This window comes from Clavelina lepadiformis, chromosome 9, assembly GCF_947623445.1.
Source record: "Clavelina lepadiformis chromosome 9, kaClaLepa1.1, whole genome shotgun sequence".
Taxonomy (NCBI): Eukaryota; Metazoa; Chordata; class Ascidiacea; order Aplousobranchia; family Clavelinidae; genus Clavelina; species Clavelina lepadiformis.
This window is the reverse complement of record NC_135248.1, coordinates 10,325,702-10,345,108: the sequence shown is the minus strand read 5'-3', so window position 1 is coordinate 10,345,108 and position 19,407 is coordinate 10,325,702. Positions and strand designations below refer to the sequence as shown.

At 36.9% G+C, this 19,407-nt stretch overlaps 1 protein-coding gene across 1 annotated transcript; it reads left to right on the top strand.

Moving 5' to 3' along the window:
- Nucleotides 1-6,753: 6,753 nt before the first annotated feature.
- On the top strand, nucleotides 6,754-18,554 carry LOC143471383 (potassium voltage-gated channel subfamily A member 1-like). Its single transcript, XM_076969844.1, has 10 exons — nucleotides 6,754-6,972; nucleotides 10,574-10,742; nucleotides 11,063-11,260; nucleotides 11,475-11,773; nucleotides 13,434-13,560; nucleotides 14,935-15,193; nucleotides 15,284-15,383; nucleotides 15,478-15,601; nucleotides 16,628-16,846; nucleotides 17,128-18,554. The coding sequence occupies exons 1-10, from the start codon at nucleotides 6,883-6,885 to the stop codon at nucleotides 17,382-17,384; spliced, it is 1,842 nt and encodes a 613-aa protein (XP_076825959.1). The 5' UTR covers nucleotides 6,754-6,882; the 3' UTR covers nucleotides 17,385-18,554.
- The last annotated feature ends 853 nt before the right edge of the window (nucleotides 18,555-19,407 follow it).

Here is a 19,407-nt window from a genome sequence, read left to right as displayed (position 1 = left end):
TGTTGGAGAAACTTGTTTTCGACAGCAACCCTTCAAGTATGAGAAAAAAATCCTTTCGTTTAGATACAAAAATGGAACCAGTCGCGTTTCAATCTTATTCAAAAACTGTCACATGTAGCAGTAGGTTAACTATACAGCCAAACAAGTAACATTTTTAGCAACTGTGAAAAACTTACCTCCTACCGACAAACAAATTTAAAAGCTATCTTGCCATGTAGCTATACCTTGATATGGATGAGCCTTACGTAGTTGCTGAAATTTTCGCAACAAATTTTCGTTTTATGTTGAGAAATTGCCGGCAGTTTTATAGTTGATTTATATAAATCGCTCGTTTTTTTTGTTCTCATCATGAATTTTAGCCGCCGGGAGATTTGAATTATTCATGGCATTTTATTTTACATTTTAAGCAATTTTGAACTATAGCCTTGTTGTTTTGTGGAAGTCTTTATATAGGTCCATCGATTCAGAACCAAAGATCGATCACACTTAAAATCATTCCAAGGTAGACCTTTGCAGATTGGCAGGATTCATCCAACAACAAAATTTTAACAAGTCTCATGACATTAAATAATCATGGTAATTTTTTTATTTTATTATAAACTCAGTTTAACACGGTAAAGTCAACATCAACTTTGTAGATAATTATAAGGTATTTAAATCGTGTGAACAGCAGCCATCATCATAATCAAAGCAAACCTTTAACTTTTTCATCAACGTTTAACGAGATTTGGCATGCAGCTACTTAAGATGTATTATAACTCGGTTCTCTGTCTGTAACTGACATTTCTGTTACAGTACATGTTGCAATCTACTCTTTTGCTTTGTTATTATTTATGCTAGCAAGAAAGAAATTTTTTCGGCAAAACTCTCTTCCTTGGCATGCTGCTGAATGCAAATCAAAATTTATTCGTTACCAAAAACGTCAGCCAAGTATCTAACATATTTCCAAATACATGTATATAGCATATCTGAGGGTAGGTATATGATGAGAAGGCTAATGTGTTGTCTACTGAAAAGATAACATTTAATTAAGTAAGGAACATCATTTGAAATGCTTTGACTAATAAAATACTATATCTTGCAGCTTTTATTAAGTCGACTTATTTTAACGAAAATGTCATACCTCAAAAGCTACATTTAAGGTTAAACGTTTTAAAATTTTCTCTGCTAATTGCAGCCAACGCACTCGTATTTTCCACCGTCGTCAAATTACGTAACGGCGACAAATCACATGTAAGAGGTTATCCCCACTATAGGCACTGTTGTTTTTTTGCAAGACGTAATTCGATATTAACCTGTTATAAAATATACTAACTTTTATGAATTAAACATATTGACGCAAATTTGCACGCAAGTGTGCGAATGACGTAATATTGCGTGCACGCATTATAAATTATACACATGCACACGGTGGCGTGCATTGTACGCGGCCAAATCAATTTTTCGTTGAAAGGACCCATAAGTCTATCGACCATTGCTGTGCAAAGTATATGACGTAGTTTGAAGTAAGACGTAAGTTGTAACAAAACTCGCACAAGAAATGGACGCATCGATTATTTGACAAATTGTAAAAATGTCTAAAAATAAAACTCACTCACCATTTGCGGTGACCGTTGGGTCTTTGTATATTTTGCCGAGCAAAATCGAACCCCGCGCACTTATCAACGCAATGATTAAATTTAACTTCACTACATTTCCTGGCAAATTCTTTTCCAATTTAATTGTAAATTCAAGTGCCCAGAAAGTTTAGAAAAAAGAAAGCCGAAAAAAGTATGACACAACTATAAAGTCATTGGTAGACAGATGCCCACAGAGAGAGTGATTCAAGAAAAGTTGCTCACATCTTGTATAGTCGACCTTTAATCGCCAAAACTGAAAGAACGAAATACGATACAAGTAATATAGTGACGGCCAATTAATTTTCATTTATTTAGTCGTCAATGTTGATGAGAAATGGGAGTTAGTATTTCTTGTGCAGCCTACTGCTTCAAATCGTTGTAGAATATACGTGCCGCCAACAGAACAACATTCGGGTCCGTTGTAACTTATAACACTGTCACTTTAAGTTAGGCTACCGCTTTGACATTTGAAAAGTCGTTAGTTTACCCGACCTATTATAATGAATAATAATAATTCGTCAGGTATGTGATGACGCCTATAGACTATAATCATGCAATAGACAGCTGACGGTCTACTGTAATAGAGGGGCGTCTGGAAATAAGTCAATATCCTGGAAAAATTAAGCAGACGTAAAACCGCAAATGTGAGGTAGCCTATGTACAATCGATGTAAGGTGAAGCGTTATCTATGTTTGTACGTTTGGCGACGCCGTCACGTCTATCCATTAATACGGTTACTTTATTTCATCAGGTCAAGGACCAAAAGCATTTCAGGCACGCAAAGACGTTCGCTGCGTAATTACAGCCATTACCGCAGCAATGATATTTATATTTATCTGGAATTTCTTGTTTGCAGTGGCATGCTTCAATGTCGTTTTGCACCGTCAGCCGTACGCATAACATTTCCATTGCTCGTTCTAATTTCTGAGGCGCTTTGGTCAAGACTTGAACCATTCATTTTTATTTCAAGCTTATTGTGTATATGTTCATAGTTAAAGCTTTACCTCGTGAAGGGAAAATGCTCAAAACAATATAACTACAGCTATTGTTATATTTAGTTACTTAAGAGCATAACTCCGGTTCATATTTTTCTACGCTGACAGACATGTTCAGAATATACGAAGTCCGCAGAAGCTACATGTATTTACTTCTGAGCGTGACGAAGGTACGCTGTCCAGTTCAGCGTCCTTTATCGACTGGGCAAGTTACTTTGTGTACTCAGGACTGGTCGGAATAGTGTTTTGACTTAAGTTTAGGAAGTGATTTGACCCGAGTAGGAATGAAAACATTCTATTGTTTTCAACGCGTTACATCGGTACTTCCACTTACAGAATGAAAAAGGTCGTGGGTAAAATGAGAACCCTGTTCTCTGAAATCTACAATAGTCTTGATCGTAACATGCATAGGTTGGTCATCTATTCGAGGCCTTCAATAATTTATCCACCAGAGACTGATTGAAAACTAAGAGAGATTTCAGGTCGTATCCATTCATTTGCTCTAATTTAGTTTTACTGATGCTAGGATTCTGTTGAATTAGTGGGGTTTTGCAGATTAAATTGAGATCAAGACAATGCTCTAGGAAGCGAAATTGGGGATAAACATAAACCACGTATACAGAGGCAGGGAAAGTTTGATTGATTTTTACGAAACTTCTTAAGATCGTATTTTGATTGGTTGTGACAGGTCTGATACAGGTGCAAATGCCAGCAAAGGAATTAGTTGACCAGCCCAATATTGTATTGATAGTTTCAGTTATAAGTTCCAAATTTTTGAAAATACTTTCTGCTCTCCTACGGGTAGGCCTAATAATTTATTTCCCTTTTTGACCAGCTAATGTGATGAATCGGCACGAAGTTGATTACCGGTTGCCTGTTGCTCTGCTTGTTACTTATTGAATGTACTTATTCCTTGTACAAAAAGCTAATCAAATAGTTTTTTTTATCATCTACTTATTCGCATATAACGTTGGTTGTAGGTATATACATAGTTATTTATTTCTTTACGTATATTTATAGGTAGAATTGTTCACTGTAGATGAATAAATAACCAGGGAACCGGTAACTATACCTTCTTGCCGGTATGTAATGGAGTGTTTCTGTGAGGCAAAAGTCATTAACATTCTCCAACTAGGAAATTTCTTATAATTAAATCCAAACGCAAAATCCTTGCAAATCAATTTTTACCAACAGATAAAAATGTACGGATGCACTTGTGGTCATGGAGAAATTTTAAATATTGTGTATCGTCCAATGAAACAAACCAAGGTGATGAACACGCTTCGTATTGTTGCTGTGGTTTGTACTAAACCAATTGTTAAACAAATTGTGTTCTTTTATAATGCTTGCATTTAAAATACAGTACCTGTTATCTGTCAGTGCACTTTACTGCACTCTATAACTGGATATCCCTATAAGTTACTTTTATCCTTCATTAATTGAATGAGGTAGCTATAAATTATTTCTGTAGGAAAGGTGTAATATTTTAGAAAATTTCACACCAAGTTCAGTATGGCATATCATTGGTAATGTAGAATGTGATGGTGATGGTGTTCATGTCCTTATAATAAGGATATCGTTTTTGACCTTGGAATGACCAGGATGATCCATATTACAATCTCATATACAGTATATACTAAACAGGCTGTCGTCAGTTTTATTGCTGACGAAAAAGATATCACAAGAAATTTTTCTTAATAGTCGCCAGTCACAGGAAAAATAATTCTTGCAAATCGAATCAGTCACTGCAGTAAGATGCATCGCAGTATGCGCCAGTAACTTTGACAAAAAATGGAATTCTTAAAATAGATATTTTCATTCATTTTAAGCTGCCTTTATAATCACCTTGCCTAGTTGCTTTTTGCTGTTGGTAAAATCAACGTCAGCAGCAATCATCCATTATTTTCGTTGCTTCATAAATAATTGATTAATTCAAAATAAGTACGTTCGTAATTCGCCGTTGAATGGACTTGCACGCCAGTAGGCGGTCAAACATAGTGAGTAAGATCTCGAAAACGTTCCTAAAGAAGACAAGGATTAATTAATTATTTATGTTCAGGTTCAGTTACATAAAGCAAGTTCGAACCTTAACTTATCATAATTTCCAAACACAACGCAGTATACAATTTACAACGACCTTTATCAGCTAACAGGCTTATCGTCGAAGCTTTAATAAGCTTAGCCTAGTCTACGTAAGTTTGCACGCAATTGCAGCGACGAAGTAAAGTTTGCAGGCGAGTCGGAAGTTGCAAATCTATTTCTAATTTGATGTATTTCGCTGTGCGATAAATATTTAGCGCAAAACGACAAGCAAATGTTATGAAATTTGAAAAGATATTCTAGTACCTGCCACGTGCTGATGTATAGAAGTTTGAGAACCAAACAAATCAGTTTGCTGAAATCTTGGCGTTTCGCTCCTGTTTTGCGCAATGCCTAACAAGTTGAGGTTGGATTCGAGCGAAGAGCATACAGTGGTCATACGTCATACAGCTGCTTGTGTGATTTGTCTGATAGAACTCTTTAAAGTAAAATCAAAACTGGACAAGTTTGCTGAAACGTCATCAGTCAGCTGAAAATATTAAATCATGAATGTCAGAGTAAAAATAAAATAGGAGCCATTAGCCAATACGCGAGCACAAACTAGACTTTGATGTTGATATAGCTATTGGGCTCACCCGTCTTTAGATAATATTCAAAGAGATGCGGCCGACTCACACTTCGGTAGTCATTACCTATGGTCGAGTATACACTTAATAACCTGGGTAGACTTTGCGTTTGTGGCGCCATCTTCAAGTGGCAGCGGCAAGCGAGACGCTTCATTGATTCTCGTCAAATTTCGATAAATCAGGTGACTTGCAAAGTTTTGTTGAAGTTTTGCAAAGTCTGTCGTAATTTACACTTTGTGGACGCATTTCAGATTTCCGTGATCCTTAATAAAGGTGAAAATATAACAGAGAGAGAAAGCGCGGTCTACCAACAGAACTATAAGTAAGTGGTTTTGCTGCCAAATACGGACTTAAGTTGAGGATTGCGGTAAATTGTATTATATGGCTCATGTGTCGAACCAGGCAAAACTTAAGCGTTAAGATCAAATCGGAATCAGTGATTTCGGAACATTGACAGGTTATAAAACATTTCATACTGGAATCGTTACTGTGGAAATGCGTGTGCTACTTGTGCAGTCAACAACAACAAACGAGTTTGTACGTTAAAAGAACTTCTGCTTTCATTGCAATGCTTCGTCATCTATCGGCGTTGTCTTGATGAAAACTGTTTAACTTTATACGCTGTCACATACTGAAAATGAGTCGTTTTGTATGTTTCGCTGGTAGTCTGTAGATGGTATTCTGTTTTCGTTAAATTAACAAATTTTTCTACAGTACTTAAACCACCAAAGTCACAAGAATCGCAACAAACTTGAATAAGTAACGAGAATAGTACGTACAGTTTTTGCGAAAATTGGTAAAAAGACGCAAGAGGCTAACTTTTCTGGCTTTACATTGGTCCAGAAAGTACAGCACTACTGAAATTAGCAACTTAACCGTTGGTTTTCTTAGTGACATTTGAAAGTGACTTCTCGTTTGAGGCACCACTCATAGTTGTCGCGCCAAGTGGAGCGCTGTTGTAAAGGCTCATGCCCTGTGTCCGGCCGCACGTGCCTGTGGGTTATTCGAATACTTTGACGATTGTCACAGCAAAGGGGAAAGTAATCGATATAAAGTACATCGTATCGCCAGCTACATTTACCTCAAAAATCGAAGCTTGTGGGACCGAGAAAAGACAAATCAATCATCAACCGTACTTCTAGTCAGGTGTAAGGTTTGAGATTTGCGTCTTCCAAAGCCTGGGATTATCGGCACTGCCATGTTGGTGTCCTTAAAGAGGACATAACTGTCGTTTTTGTGTATAAGGCGTCTGGGAAACGGTGGATGGACACCAGTTTACCATGATGTAAACCGCAGACAAACGACTTGTATCGAATTTTGAATTACGTAATAATGATGAACGCAAATGTTAGAATTGTCCAGATTTGATGTTTTGATAGAATTGTTTTCCATTTTCGACCCAACGAAACAACGTCACAATGTTTTCAACGTGTTCTAATTACTTAACCTTGTTGAAAATCTTTTCAGGTTCATTAAAGTAGGCAAAACTTGCAAAGCATATTAGGCGGAAGATACGCGGTTTTCTGACTTTGTGTAGGATTGTGTGTAGTGGCGAAATCAGCGATGTTTTGCTACATTCACTAGCGCACATTCTTCAAGATTATGATTTCTATGACAGCAGCAGCAGGCAACTCCGCTGCTGGCACTCACGGTCGCTCGGAAAATTCTCCACGACAATATCACCGAGAACAGGTGAGAGTTGAAAATTTATTTATTTGTAAGATATAGATGACTTAAGATCTAAATGAACTGAAAAAGACCAGTTTTGGCTTTGCGCAACTTGCAATAAACTTCCGTATAATTACCGCTTACCCTCACCAAAAAAAAATACACATTTACGTTTTTAGTAGGCCTATTACATTTTTCATTCATGGGTTATTGCGTGTATAGGCAAATAGGTATCTCTTGTTATTTACTAGCCAACGCTGTGAAGTTTTCAAATCCAGGTTTAGACAAACTTTTAGTCTTATTTATATACTCGAACACACAGCAAAAGGTATTTAAAGCACGCAAACACTGTGAGAAGACAGATTGGTGGTATTTGCAATAGAACATGGCGGGTGTAAATCTTGGCAATGATATAGGTTTCAGTTTGTATTGCACCACCATGTTTAAATTACATACTGTAAATTAAGGGACTACAACAACAGCAAATATTAATTATAAGTTATAATTATTTCCCTTCTTATGTTAATAAATGTTTAAGCAGTCTGCAATGTTTCTTACCACCGTAATGTAATTTATTGTATGCTGATAAAACAGTAGTACAATTCCAGTACAATTGAGATTGCAGTTTTCGTAGGAACACCCTTGCGTAATTTTCATTTTTATTGCCCGAATTCTTTTGTTATTTTCTACCAGATTCTAGAACAAATGCTATTTACTGATGAAGGAGAAATTTACCCCATAAATTGCGTCTGCGTACAGGATAAATTTGCTGACGTAATTGTTGCATAAGCTATAAAGTTTCTAGTCTTGAAAAAAAATTGAAATAGTTGCATTTTTATCAGCCATTTCAATTTTATTATTTTACATCAATCTCGTTTTCATAATGCAGTCGTTGACGAATATCGCTTAATAACCAATATCAAAAAAGACGTCAGAAATTTGACACATTACTTGTCTCCACGTCGCATTTTGCTGTTAATCACTTTGCGATTGGTTGATTTTTGCCCCTGCGTAATGCGTCTTAAAGCCAACTTATTTTTTCAGTCAACGACATATTTCTTTGTCGTCCAATGCACCGCTTTTTTGCAATGGAATATAAATTACTGGATTTACTGTAAGGTTGTCTACATTTATACAATATTGGCATTTAATTTAAGCTTCAAAAAGTTGGGTTATAATTTTTTGGAGCAACATCAATCTACTAATTGCTCATAAAAGACTTGCATGCACACGTGAGAAATTCGACAGGCGCAGCTGGGTTTTTATTAGCTTAACAAGCTCAATATTCCCCAAGCGTCGGCGTCACTTTTCTATTTTTACCTGCCCTGGCGACTCACGCAGCGCTCTGCGGTCGGCATCAAGCACGAATATTGTGTTGAAGATTAGGCCACGCACGCTGGCTAATGCGTCCAATAGGACGACCTATGGGTTGGGTTATGGTTGTCTTTCGGAACGATCGTTGCCAAGCGATTACTGTTTGCAACGAGCTTCTACTCGGCGAATCCCTTGAGGCCTGACGTCGTTAAGCAAAGGTGCCAATACAATTCTCTTCAGAATGCGTACAACGTTGCCGCAAAGTATTTACGCACGCTAAACCAGCAGGATCGGATCACAAATGTATACTGTATCTTTAACGCAGATTTGAAACGCGCAGTTTGTGACGTATTTTTGCCTGGCCCGAGAACCTTTTTTCGCAGGCTTGTTAGATACCTAGCTCATGCGTCTTGAGAGTGAGACAGCTTCCGTTGTGTGTCAAAAGGTCACTGACATTTTTTTGGGTTAGGGCGAGTCTAATGAAAGATAATCAACTAGATTAGATGTCCCAAGGAAGCGGGACGTAGTATAAGATGCCCGACAAAGTACATGGCAGTGTAGAAAAACATCCTTGTCAAATGGAAAAGACTTGTCAGAAAAAGTCCATACGGCTAGATGTAAACAATTATGTTTAACACGTGGTAGAAGAAAGGAAACAGGTTTAGCCCGTCACTCTAATCACATTATGAATGTGGAAGTGCCTCCTATAGCGTTCCAAGCCTCCGAATGCCAGGAATTAGCACACTGCTAACAGTTTGGTAGGTTTCGGTAGCCAGCACACTGATAATAATCCTCAAGTGATTTTCATGTTAGTATAGCGGCGCCATTCTCCACTATTTTATAGTTTATTGTTATGCTGCCTGAAAAGTCAAGGGGTCAAGACGTTTTCGCGTGATAATGAACATTAATCCTAATTTACTTGTAAGCATTGTATACTTAATGCATCTGTGCATCGTAGTGTTTTGGTATGATAGGACTAGTTGACAAAAACTGCAAAAGCTGAAAGTTAGGACGTGAAAAAATATATCAGGTGATTAATTTACAGCAAGCAGGTCACGCAGCCGTAGGATAAGGGACTATGTTTGCAAAAGTTGATACCAAGTATCTTGGATTTACTTAAAGTTACATTTAGGTCATAAACTAGATTTAGGGTGAGTTTAGGTTACTGTATCATACCATTTACGTTATTATCTTCTACGCACAACAATCTGAAAAACGACTTCAAACGTAGATTTTTTTGGTGGAATGGTGACAGCTAGATACATACTGGGATAAGGTCAAAGAAGTTTGGGTACACTAGTAAAGAATATTTTTTATAAGAATAAAGGTATAATGAAAGCATACACCAACTTCAGAGAAGTCTGGAAGAAATTAGCCAAAGTTATAATTGTTTTGTCGCTGTTGCCTTAGTTTAGAGTCTTGGCAATTTTTGAATTCAAAACTGGTTGCTTCGTTTAAAAAACATCTATGTTCAGAAAAAGCGTGTCATAACGGAAAACTTGACTTGCTGAGGTGTACATAAATTCAATGGAATGTCTCCAATGCAAAAATGTCACTTCTTTTAATGGATAAAACTATGCCACGAAAACTCAGGCATTTAATCAACCATTGTACTTAATGGATGTCAAGGTGCGAAAATTGGTTTGTTTTGACCAAAGAGCATTGTAGAAATCGCTAATAGTAGAAGTCTCCAACTTACACAATTGCATGCACATGTACAAACCATAATGTGAAGTAGACAAAGTTAGGCCTATCGGAAATTGCAAAATAGGAAATCTTTGGTTACGTAAACTGCGTAGAGCAACATACAGTACGATTTTCCAGGAGAGTTGTTGCAGTATCAAATCAAAGCATACAAGGCAGCAACAAAGAATGTTTGTTGTTGACGAGCAACCTGAACCTAAATTTCTATCCAAAGTGGTAATTTCTGGAGCTTTTTGGTCTACTTTTTTTTCACGCTAACTTACGCCACGCTGTGTATTATTAACACTGTATTGTATGGCCTGGAGTTTGAATTTTTGCGGACTTTGCCAAAACTATACTTCATTTTTTGCTTGGTGCGATTGTTGCATCGAACGTGCTAGTCAACCGATGCTTTTTATACGTCACCATGCTTTAACTTCAGCTAGCGAAACTCAGGTTTACCAACAAGCATTATCTCTGTACTGTGTGTTGTGTTAGACTTGATAGCACATGAAAGCCTCTAGCGCGGGCAATGTATTGATTCTAATCCGAACCTTTCATTTTGTTTTCCTAACACAGCTCCACCACGCGCTTGAAGATTTTACCATGACGATATTTTTTTCGGCAGAATTCGAATATCTCAGGACGTGAGAACGGAAGTCGTATATCCAGCAACTCGGCCTTCGTTTACAACCCAGCTACCTCGGATAGATGCCATCATGACGATTATGACGTCGCACAAGGTTCATCGCGCAGCAAATCGCCGGCGAGATTCCAGAATAATCGATCCGACAAAGGTCGATTATCGATTGAATTATAATTATTTACAGTTTAAGCTCCATTTTTTGTTTAGCAACTGTTATGATATCGATACGGAAATAATTAAGCCTAGAAGCAGCTTCGGCATACATTGTCTCCTATAGCAACCTAGAGACCTTTCAATAATTATTGTTTAAGGCAATTTTGCAGTGTGTTTTTGTAATTTTAGGCAGTAAATTTTCAATTATAGTTAATACACCTCGGAATAGAAATTAGTTTAGCAACTTCACAATAAAGTTGTATGTACTATTGAGATTCGGCGCTAAACACAGCGTCTTGTTTCTGTGAACTTTTGCAGTGAAAAATAGCGCAGTGCAGACGTGCCCACAGTATTTCACAATTTTGGACGAAGGTACCAAGAAAGATATCACGGAAGCTGGTGGCTTCCCTGTTCATTATCAGTCCACTCCGCTCATAAAATCAGTCTACGAGCTGAATCCACGATGCTGCGAAGACCACTGCTGCACTCATTTGCTGAACGGCATTGATGAGAAAGGCAAGAATATATAAGACTTTGATTTCTGCTTTTTTGCCTAACGTTCAGACCTTCATCGCAATTGATTTCTACCACAAAGTTTCAGTTTTTTAAATTGAATGCGCTTTAGCCTAACCTTAAATCATAGAAAACTCTTTGTTTTAGCGCTTGTTTTCTGCGTTGTAGCACGGTATGAATTTACGGATCCCATTATTATTGTGCTATTGATATTTAGGAAACTTTTATCCCATTTCCTTAGCATTACCTTGTAACACCTCAGCGTCCAATGAAAACAATCTTATATCAGATGGAACGGCTGCCTATCACAATCGCGAAACTTATCTTGGCTGTACTCGTGTTGTCATCAATGTATCGGGACAGATATACGAAACCCAAATGAAGAACCTACAGCAATTTCCGGACACGCTACTGGGTCACTCTGACAAAAGACGACGTTATTACGACCCAGTAAGGAACCAATATTTTTTCGATCGAAGCAGATCCTCGTTCAACGCCATATTGGAGTTTTATCAGGTAAGGTCATAAAAGCTATTTAGCAAGGTTTGCATTGTAAATTGTGAATATATCAGCTACCTACTTAGCAAGTGGATTATTTACTTCGCTGTGGGTTGCGGATAAAGCCGTAAACGGAGTCATACGGTATCACACTGCCTGACTGCTCTGAATTAGAGAAAGAATTGTTTTCTCTTGATTGCTTTTCCAATCACGGAGTGCTAACCAGCATGTACTAGCCCGTAAACGGTAATCGAACCTTGGCAGTCTAATTCAGCGTAAAGTCTGTTACCGCTATCTTGGTTAAAGTGGCTGTTTTTAGAAACTAATTTAAGATTGGCCTAAGCCACAAAACCAGGAACAGGCTCGTATAATGATGAATCGTTTAGTTGCAGTTTTAAACATAATATCACTCAAACGTCCAATTATGATTTTGAAGTTCGAAGCCATTTACTTATACGTAATTTCGCAAACGAATACAAGATAAAATGTGACAACCAAAGGCCCAGCAGGAAACATTAAGTCAAGTGATTTCTTTATTTATATAGCTTGCAAAACCAATGAATCATCGGCGGGCATAATATACGTACCTACTCCCAGTTTTATTAAATTAAATTATTAACTCCACTTCCTATAAGTAACAGCGACGCCGCTGTTTGCTTATTAAGGGTTCCAGTGTTCTTATACCAAAGGCAACAAAAGTTTCGTTTTTACGTTTTCAGAATAGAAGGTATATATAGATTTGACGTTTATTCTTGGCAATTTTTTTACTCATTTTTTTATAAACTGTTGTTGTTTTCTTTGAAGTACAAAATGATAGTAATATCGGTTGTTAGTAATAAGAAAATCCTGCGTCGGTAACAATTAGTTACTAGGATCTATATTGGCGTTGCAAGGATAAAATAACATTTCCCAAGCACGATACGATTCTGTTAAGAATGCTTAATACCAAACGTTTCTTTTGACATTTTCCTTCAGGAAAAAATAAAAAATGCATTTATCAATATTTTGGTGGGTCCTCGTTTGAAAGTATCTTGAAGTTTTCAGTTTCTTCATGGCGTTCACTTTATTCTATGATCTTTATTTAACAAATCGAATTATATGTTTGCTGCAGTACTTTTGGATTGTCTGTAGTCTACATATTTCAAAATAAGCTACGTAACTATATAATATGGAATTTATATGATTTCGTTTATTGTATATACTGTACAATACAACACTGACTAATGTGTGACCACGTCAATACAACGTCGGCTAATTTGTAACAATTGATTGTTATAATTATTTGAGCAATTTTAAGATAAGTTTTGTTGCTTAAAAATAAATCCCCCGACTATCAAAAATCAGTTGTAAGCGGAAACCATTTACAAAGTAGTAAATAACAAAGACTACGACCGAGTAGGCTAATTTTTTTGCTCGGGCAGCCAGCTGATTTTTCCATTAAGTAAGGTTATTGCAACGTTACAACAGGCTTCTGAGGTTTGCTGAATCAATGGCTATTCAATTGCTTATGATGGGAATTAGCTTGTATATTTTTCCAATGCCATTGATTAAACGCCTTTAACTTTGTACAATGGGAAAAGGCGACACAGTTATCTACTCAAAAGTATGATATTGCATCTAGAGGTAATTTAATTTTGATCGAGCCACTAATCCGATTCGTTATCGTTTTTTTTTTCAGACTGGTGGTAGACTACGCCGGCCGCTAGATGTCCCTGTTGACGTTTTTGCGGACGAAATAAAATTTTTCCAGTTAGGTGGTGAGGCAATGGCGAAGTATCAAGAAATGGAGGGATACATTTTCGATGGTATGAATATATACAAACAAACAATTTTTGTGTCACGAATGCTCCATCTTGTTCATTTATTCTTTCATTTATACCACTTTATTTTTTCTAAGGTATAGTCACTTATGCAATCATACATACATACATAGATCATACATTCCTACAGATTTTAATTTCAAATTTTGCGACATTTCGAAAAAGAACAATCTTATCTAATTTTTTGGGGTTTTTGTTAACATTTTTTCTTTTTCCATGGTATGCGAAAGACGGTGAAGCATAAATATGGACTATCGCGTTATTTGTATATCAGTAACCTAATCGAAATCGGCGCTTTGGTGAAATTCTCCTGTGTTGTAATGTAAATTAAAATTACTATTCGTGATCAGATAGGTATAAGTATAAGTTTGTTTTGGTTTTTTACTATAGAGTTTTTAAATAATTCAAGATTTTTTTGCCGGTTTTTATTGAAGTAAATCACATATGCGAATTAAGCCAATATCCGGTCCATTTGTGTTCTCCTGATAATGACATTATGAAGTAAATAATTGGATTTACGTTTTTTCCGAGCCTTTTATTTTATTTAATCAATTAACTTTGTTTGGTCTGACGCTTTAAAAGCTTTTTCAAATAGTTAGAAAAAATTTCCAAGAACGTTAATCCATTTTCGGAGTAGGCTGTGTTAAAATAGACCTTGTGTCAAGAGTCTACTTTTTGGGATTTAGATACAATAGGCGAATTATAGATTGTCATCTGTAACCAAGGACTATTTCATTACACAACATGACTTGGAATACCTATGCATTTGTTATTGTACAAGCAGTGAAGATGTTGTTAAGTCAGTACATTAGAACGCGTATGCTGTTCTACTGTGGTTTGATCGATTTCTTCACAACGTTCTCGGAAAGGAACTATTTGACAAGGCAAATCATAATAACAAAATTCACCGTCAATCACATAAAACTTATAATAATCAATCAGTCAACACTGCTTTCCAAATTTAATGTCATTTTCTAATCTCTTAAGATTTCTGTTGATAAAAGTTCGATTTTTAGAAGAGCTTTTCAAATTGGTCACAATGTTGCGTGCAGTTTGACTTTTTTGTTGCATTTTGTTCCCAAAATAGCCACACGGCACTCTAGTTCTTTTGCCAATCAGCGGAGATGGAACTTTTTTACTGATTCGTTACGTGTACGCGCAACCTGCATGACCATTTGGAAAATTATTTTCTTTATTTTGAAGCACATAACCGTCGTATACTTAGTACTGATTAGCTATTAAAAATAATGTTTAAACAAAAACTAACCGCCGATTAAATTATGTACCACCTGTTGCTGTGTGAACAGATAACATATGGAAACATAAATAAAAAATTTTTAACGCGCTTATAAATTTCAGAGGAGGCGTATAACGCTTGTGGCAACGGATTCTTGCCACACATGCTGCAAAGAAAAAGGGAAAAGCTTCCTAGGAACAAGTTTCAACGAGCTGTTTGGGTTCTCTTTGAGAAACCTGAAAGCTCTAACGCCGCACGCGTGGTGGCGGTAGTGTCCATTTCTGTCATTTTTCTTTCTATCATCTGTTTTTGCCTGGAGACTGTCCCTTCGTTACAAACTTGGAAAAACCAAACCTACCAAGTTATTGAAAACCTTTCCAGGTAACCGCTGTAAACAATAGTTGTTTTTGTAAAATTTAGATATGGGTTACCTTGACATCGACCCAAACGTTTATTGCATTTTGTATACAGCAACAATACCAATGGCACTATATCCTACCGAAAGCCACATTTTACCGATAATCCGTTTTGGGTAATCGAAACGTTCTGTATTTGCTGGTTCACTATTGAGGTCAGTTAATGAAACTGAAATTAATCTATAAAGCAACACTTCATATACCAGTTTCATTGGTTTTCTCATTTTCTGACCTTTTTGCTTTTTACAGCTAGTTTCGCGCTTTTTAAGCTCCCCGCAGAAAAGAAAATTTTGCTTTGATGTTTTGAATATCATCGATTTTGTTGCAATAGTTCCCTATTTTGTAACGACGGCGACACTTGCATCAGAAACAGGTCAGTAAAGTGCATTTTACTGAAGAGTAAGTTAATGAGCTTGAGTAAATAGCTTCAAGTATGTTATCGGCAAAGTTTCGAATTAAGATGAACTTATCGAAGTTATATATGTTCTCATCTTGGGAGTTATCGTACGTTAATATAAAAGTAACCGAATCTATGTCGCCTAACTTAAATTTAAATCTAATTTTGACATAGGCTACTGCAATCGTTCCGAACAAGATTTTGCTGCTTGGCATATCTTTTCTCTTCGCATTATTCTTTATATTTTGTAGGAATGTTCCGAACCCGAGCGTGAACGTCCGGTACATACGTCATTATTTTTAAGTGTTCTCACGAACTTGGGCTTTGTGTTTAGTTTTACCGAACGTTTGCTTTTTCGACCAAAACATAAAAAATATTAATTATTCCAATATTTGCTGCCGGGAATAGCTTCTAATCTTGTTGTGCCCGTCGTCAATTAAGTTCAAGAAATTAATGCATATTACGTCATGCATATATTGGCAGTGTAACTGGAATATTTTTGTCCTTTTTCATTAAAAAATAAACGCAAATAAGTTATATATAGTTTTTGACCTTGAAAACCCTATATTCGTGAACTAGTTTTTATTACTACACTAATTAAGAAGTATGTATATCGAGGACATATATTCATGTAATCTTTGAATGTAGCTAAAAGTATATCGATAGAGACCATAAAAGACCTTTGTGTTTTCACAAATCACTTTCTCTGTTTGTTTTAGTTTGATGTCACACGTTTGGTCTCAGTTTGGGCTGGCACGAGCCTTAGCTTCAAAAGCTCGGGTTCGCACGAGACCAATTTCTTTTTTCATTTTCCCAGAACCCTGACATTTTGCCATAATATAATTTGCAAATAAAATATTCACTTTTAAAGTTGAACGGTATACTAGTCTAGACTCTGGACAGGAGATGTTGTCAAGTTTAGACTTGTTCCATTCAGCATACTTTATGCAGAATGCAAGCTAACTTGAACGTTTTTAATTTGACATTCAGCCAACTTTGCAGATAACCAAGTGCAGCAGTCGGCGAAGAAGGAAATATCTCTCGCCTTTATTCGAGTAGTTCGCCTGGTACGCGTCTTCCGTATTTTTAAACTGTCCCGCCATTCGACTGGCCTTCAGATCTTGGGACAAACTTTGAAAGCGAGCTTCAGAGAGCTTGGTCTTCTTCTTTTCTTTGTCCTGATCGGGGTGGTCATTTTTTCAAGCGCAGTTTATTTTGCAGGTAAAAGGTTTCACAATCTTTATTTTAGGCTATTTTTTCAGAACTTGTAACATAACGAAGACGATTCAATGGTAGCCTATATACAGACTAATTTTATTGTCTTGTGTTTCCAGCGGACAACAGAATAAAGTAGCTTTTGTTAGAGAATAATCGTTATACTTATGTTCTTTGCCAAATTGGCGGACGCTTCTAAAGGACTGCAGTTAAATCATACTAAACTTAATAATTTTCTGTTTAAAAATGTTTATAGCTCATAATTTTCAACCGTCATTTCCTTTCAGAAATCGACAGCACACCAAATGGATCAAAAACGCACTTCCAAAGCATCCCGGATGCTTTCTGGTGGGCGATAGTTACCATGACTACCGTTGGCTACGGAGACATGCACCCTATAACGGGAGTAGGCAAGCTGGTTGGAAGTGCTTGCGCGTTAACCGGCATTTTATGTTTGGCATTGCCGGTACCTGTCATCGTGTCAAACTTTATGTACATTTATCAGCGGGACGCAGCTAACAAGAAAAGGAAAAGTGAAGTGTAGTCTATGTTAGGCTCACTATTTCAACGGTTGGACATTTTCCCGCGACCAAGTGGTTATCGTGACAACGAATTCAAGCTACAGCTTTCAAATCTGAAAAAAGAATGTGTACCATCGCTAACAATGGGTACGGGGGTTGGGGCGTGAACGCATGCTGCTTGCATCTTAGTGCTAACCAGTGCTTGTCTAAGTTATCGGTTTAGTGCACAATCAAGGAAAGGGTGAACTTAAAGCGGTCTAACGCATTATAGGTCACCGCAATATCCAGTGCAATCATGATTCTTTGAAACAAGGTGTACAGTAAGGGCCCGTTCTTCGAAATAATTCGCAATGAAATGTCAGATAATAATTGGTGAGCATTGTAACACATTTTAAGAGATCTTCAATTTAAAAATCATCACACATGTTCCTACTTCTGAACCTCTACCATTGCAAAGTTTAGACCAGACCCGAATACTTAACATTTTCATGCGATCGATGGTTGAAAATTGGGTGACCGAAAATGAAGGTGTATGTATATAGGTCATAGGAGATAGTTGAAAATACGGAGACCCGTTTTTGATGTAGGTTACGTGTGCCAGAACTTCGGCGTCGGAAGCAAAATGGGTTAAAAATTTGGTTTGTTGGCAATAAAAAATGGTTTGTCTAAAACAAAACTCATCGTTGTGACAGACAATTTCTTTAAAATCAATGTACTGCTCCATTTCGTATAGTGTTACTTCAATGTACAAATGTTGTCATTTATCTTGTCTGCCTTTGACAATATATTGTTAAAGTTTTCTTTTCGACAACTGATGTGTACAGTATATGAGCATCGAGCAACTATACAGCTGCAACTACGTTATATGACGGGCAAGTATACCACGAAGAGCATATTGGTAGGTTACCCTGCTAAAGCTTGAGAACTAATATCAAATTCTTCGACATTAATTTGCACAACTTTGCTTGGTGTAACGCTTTTACACTAAGCGCATGTCTTTGGCAAGAAAATGCAAGTTTTTTCGTTGTTGACTAAGTCATTTTTTCTTTTACTTGTCCCCACTTTTCACTGTTGGATTGTTCTATCTAATAAAGTTTATAAACAAGCAACAACAACTTCATTGATTATATTGTTATTATTAAGATACGATTGCAAGATTAGCCCATGTTGGGTTTAGTATCAAACTTTGACTAAATATTTGCTCGACATTTGGTTGCTCGGCATTTTGCAAATTTGTGTTAAGTCGTTACAGGAATATTTTCATCATTTAATATAGCCAGGATTTGGTTCAAACGATATTGTCGGGTTAATGTTTTCCAAAATTCGGTAGCGCAAGAAAGTGTTCTTCTGCAAAGGGGTGGGGTCCCGCTATACATGGCTCGGGCAGGTGTTACATTTTACCAACGTAATGCAGTTTTTTAATTACGTTACAGTGACGGAAACGCAAATATTTTATAAGACGTAAGTATAGCAATTGCAAACACTTATGTTACTTGTTTTTCATGTGTGAGAAAATAAACAGGTGCTCCAGAGCAAGCAAATGCCACCCTAATGATGACAATGGGAGTCTGTAAACTGTTAGTCACATTCATTATAGTCTTATTCTATAAAACCAATGCTGTTTAATATATCTAACGAAAATGTGTAGGATTTCATTATGCCGATTCTAGTGCTTAGCCTTACACGTTTGCTTTGTTGTCATGCACAGTAGTCATGACAGCAACGCAGTCACTGCAATAGAACCTGGTCTATATTGCTCAGTTCAACAAATAGAACCTGTCGTTCTGAATCCGGCAGATTCAAGCAGCTGATATGCGGAGAGCAGTTCGCGATTATCAGCAAGACTTCGTCAGACTAGCAGCCCTATATAGGTATACGGTTATAATAAAACTTAAGCTATACTCAATTCCATCTTGCAAGTTGTAATGTGACAAGTGACTCTCATGGAAAGATGGTTGTTGAAAGAGATCTTCTCATATGAACCAAACGTTCATGTGCTTGGCGCGATGAAGCTAAACCAAGCATAACAGTGACAGTGACAAAATA

Coding starts and splice junctions, on each gene's coding strand:
- LOC143471383 (XM_076969844.1), top strand. CDS start 6,883: ATGATTTCTATGACAGCAGCAGCAGGCAACTCCGCTGCTGGCACTCAC. Junction 13,561..14,934: donor GGAGGGATACATTTTCGATG/GTATGAATATAT, acceptor TATAAATTTCAG/AGGAGGCGTATAACGCTTGT. Junction 16,847..17,127: donor AAGCGCAGTTTATTTTGCAG/GTAAAAGGTTTC, acceptor ATTTCCTTTCAG/AAATCGACAGCACACCAAAT.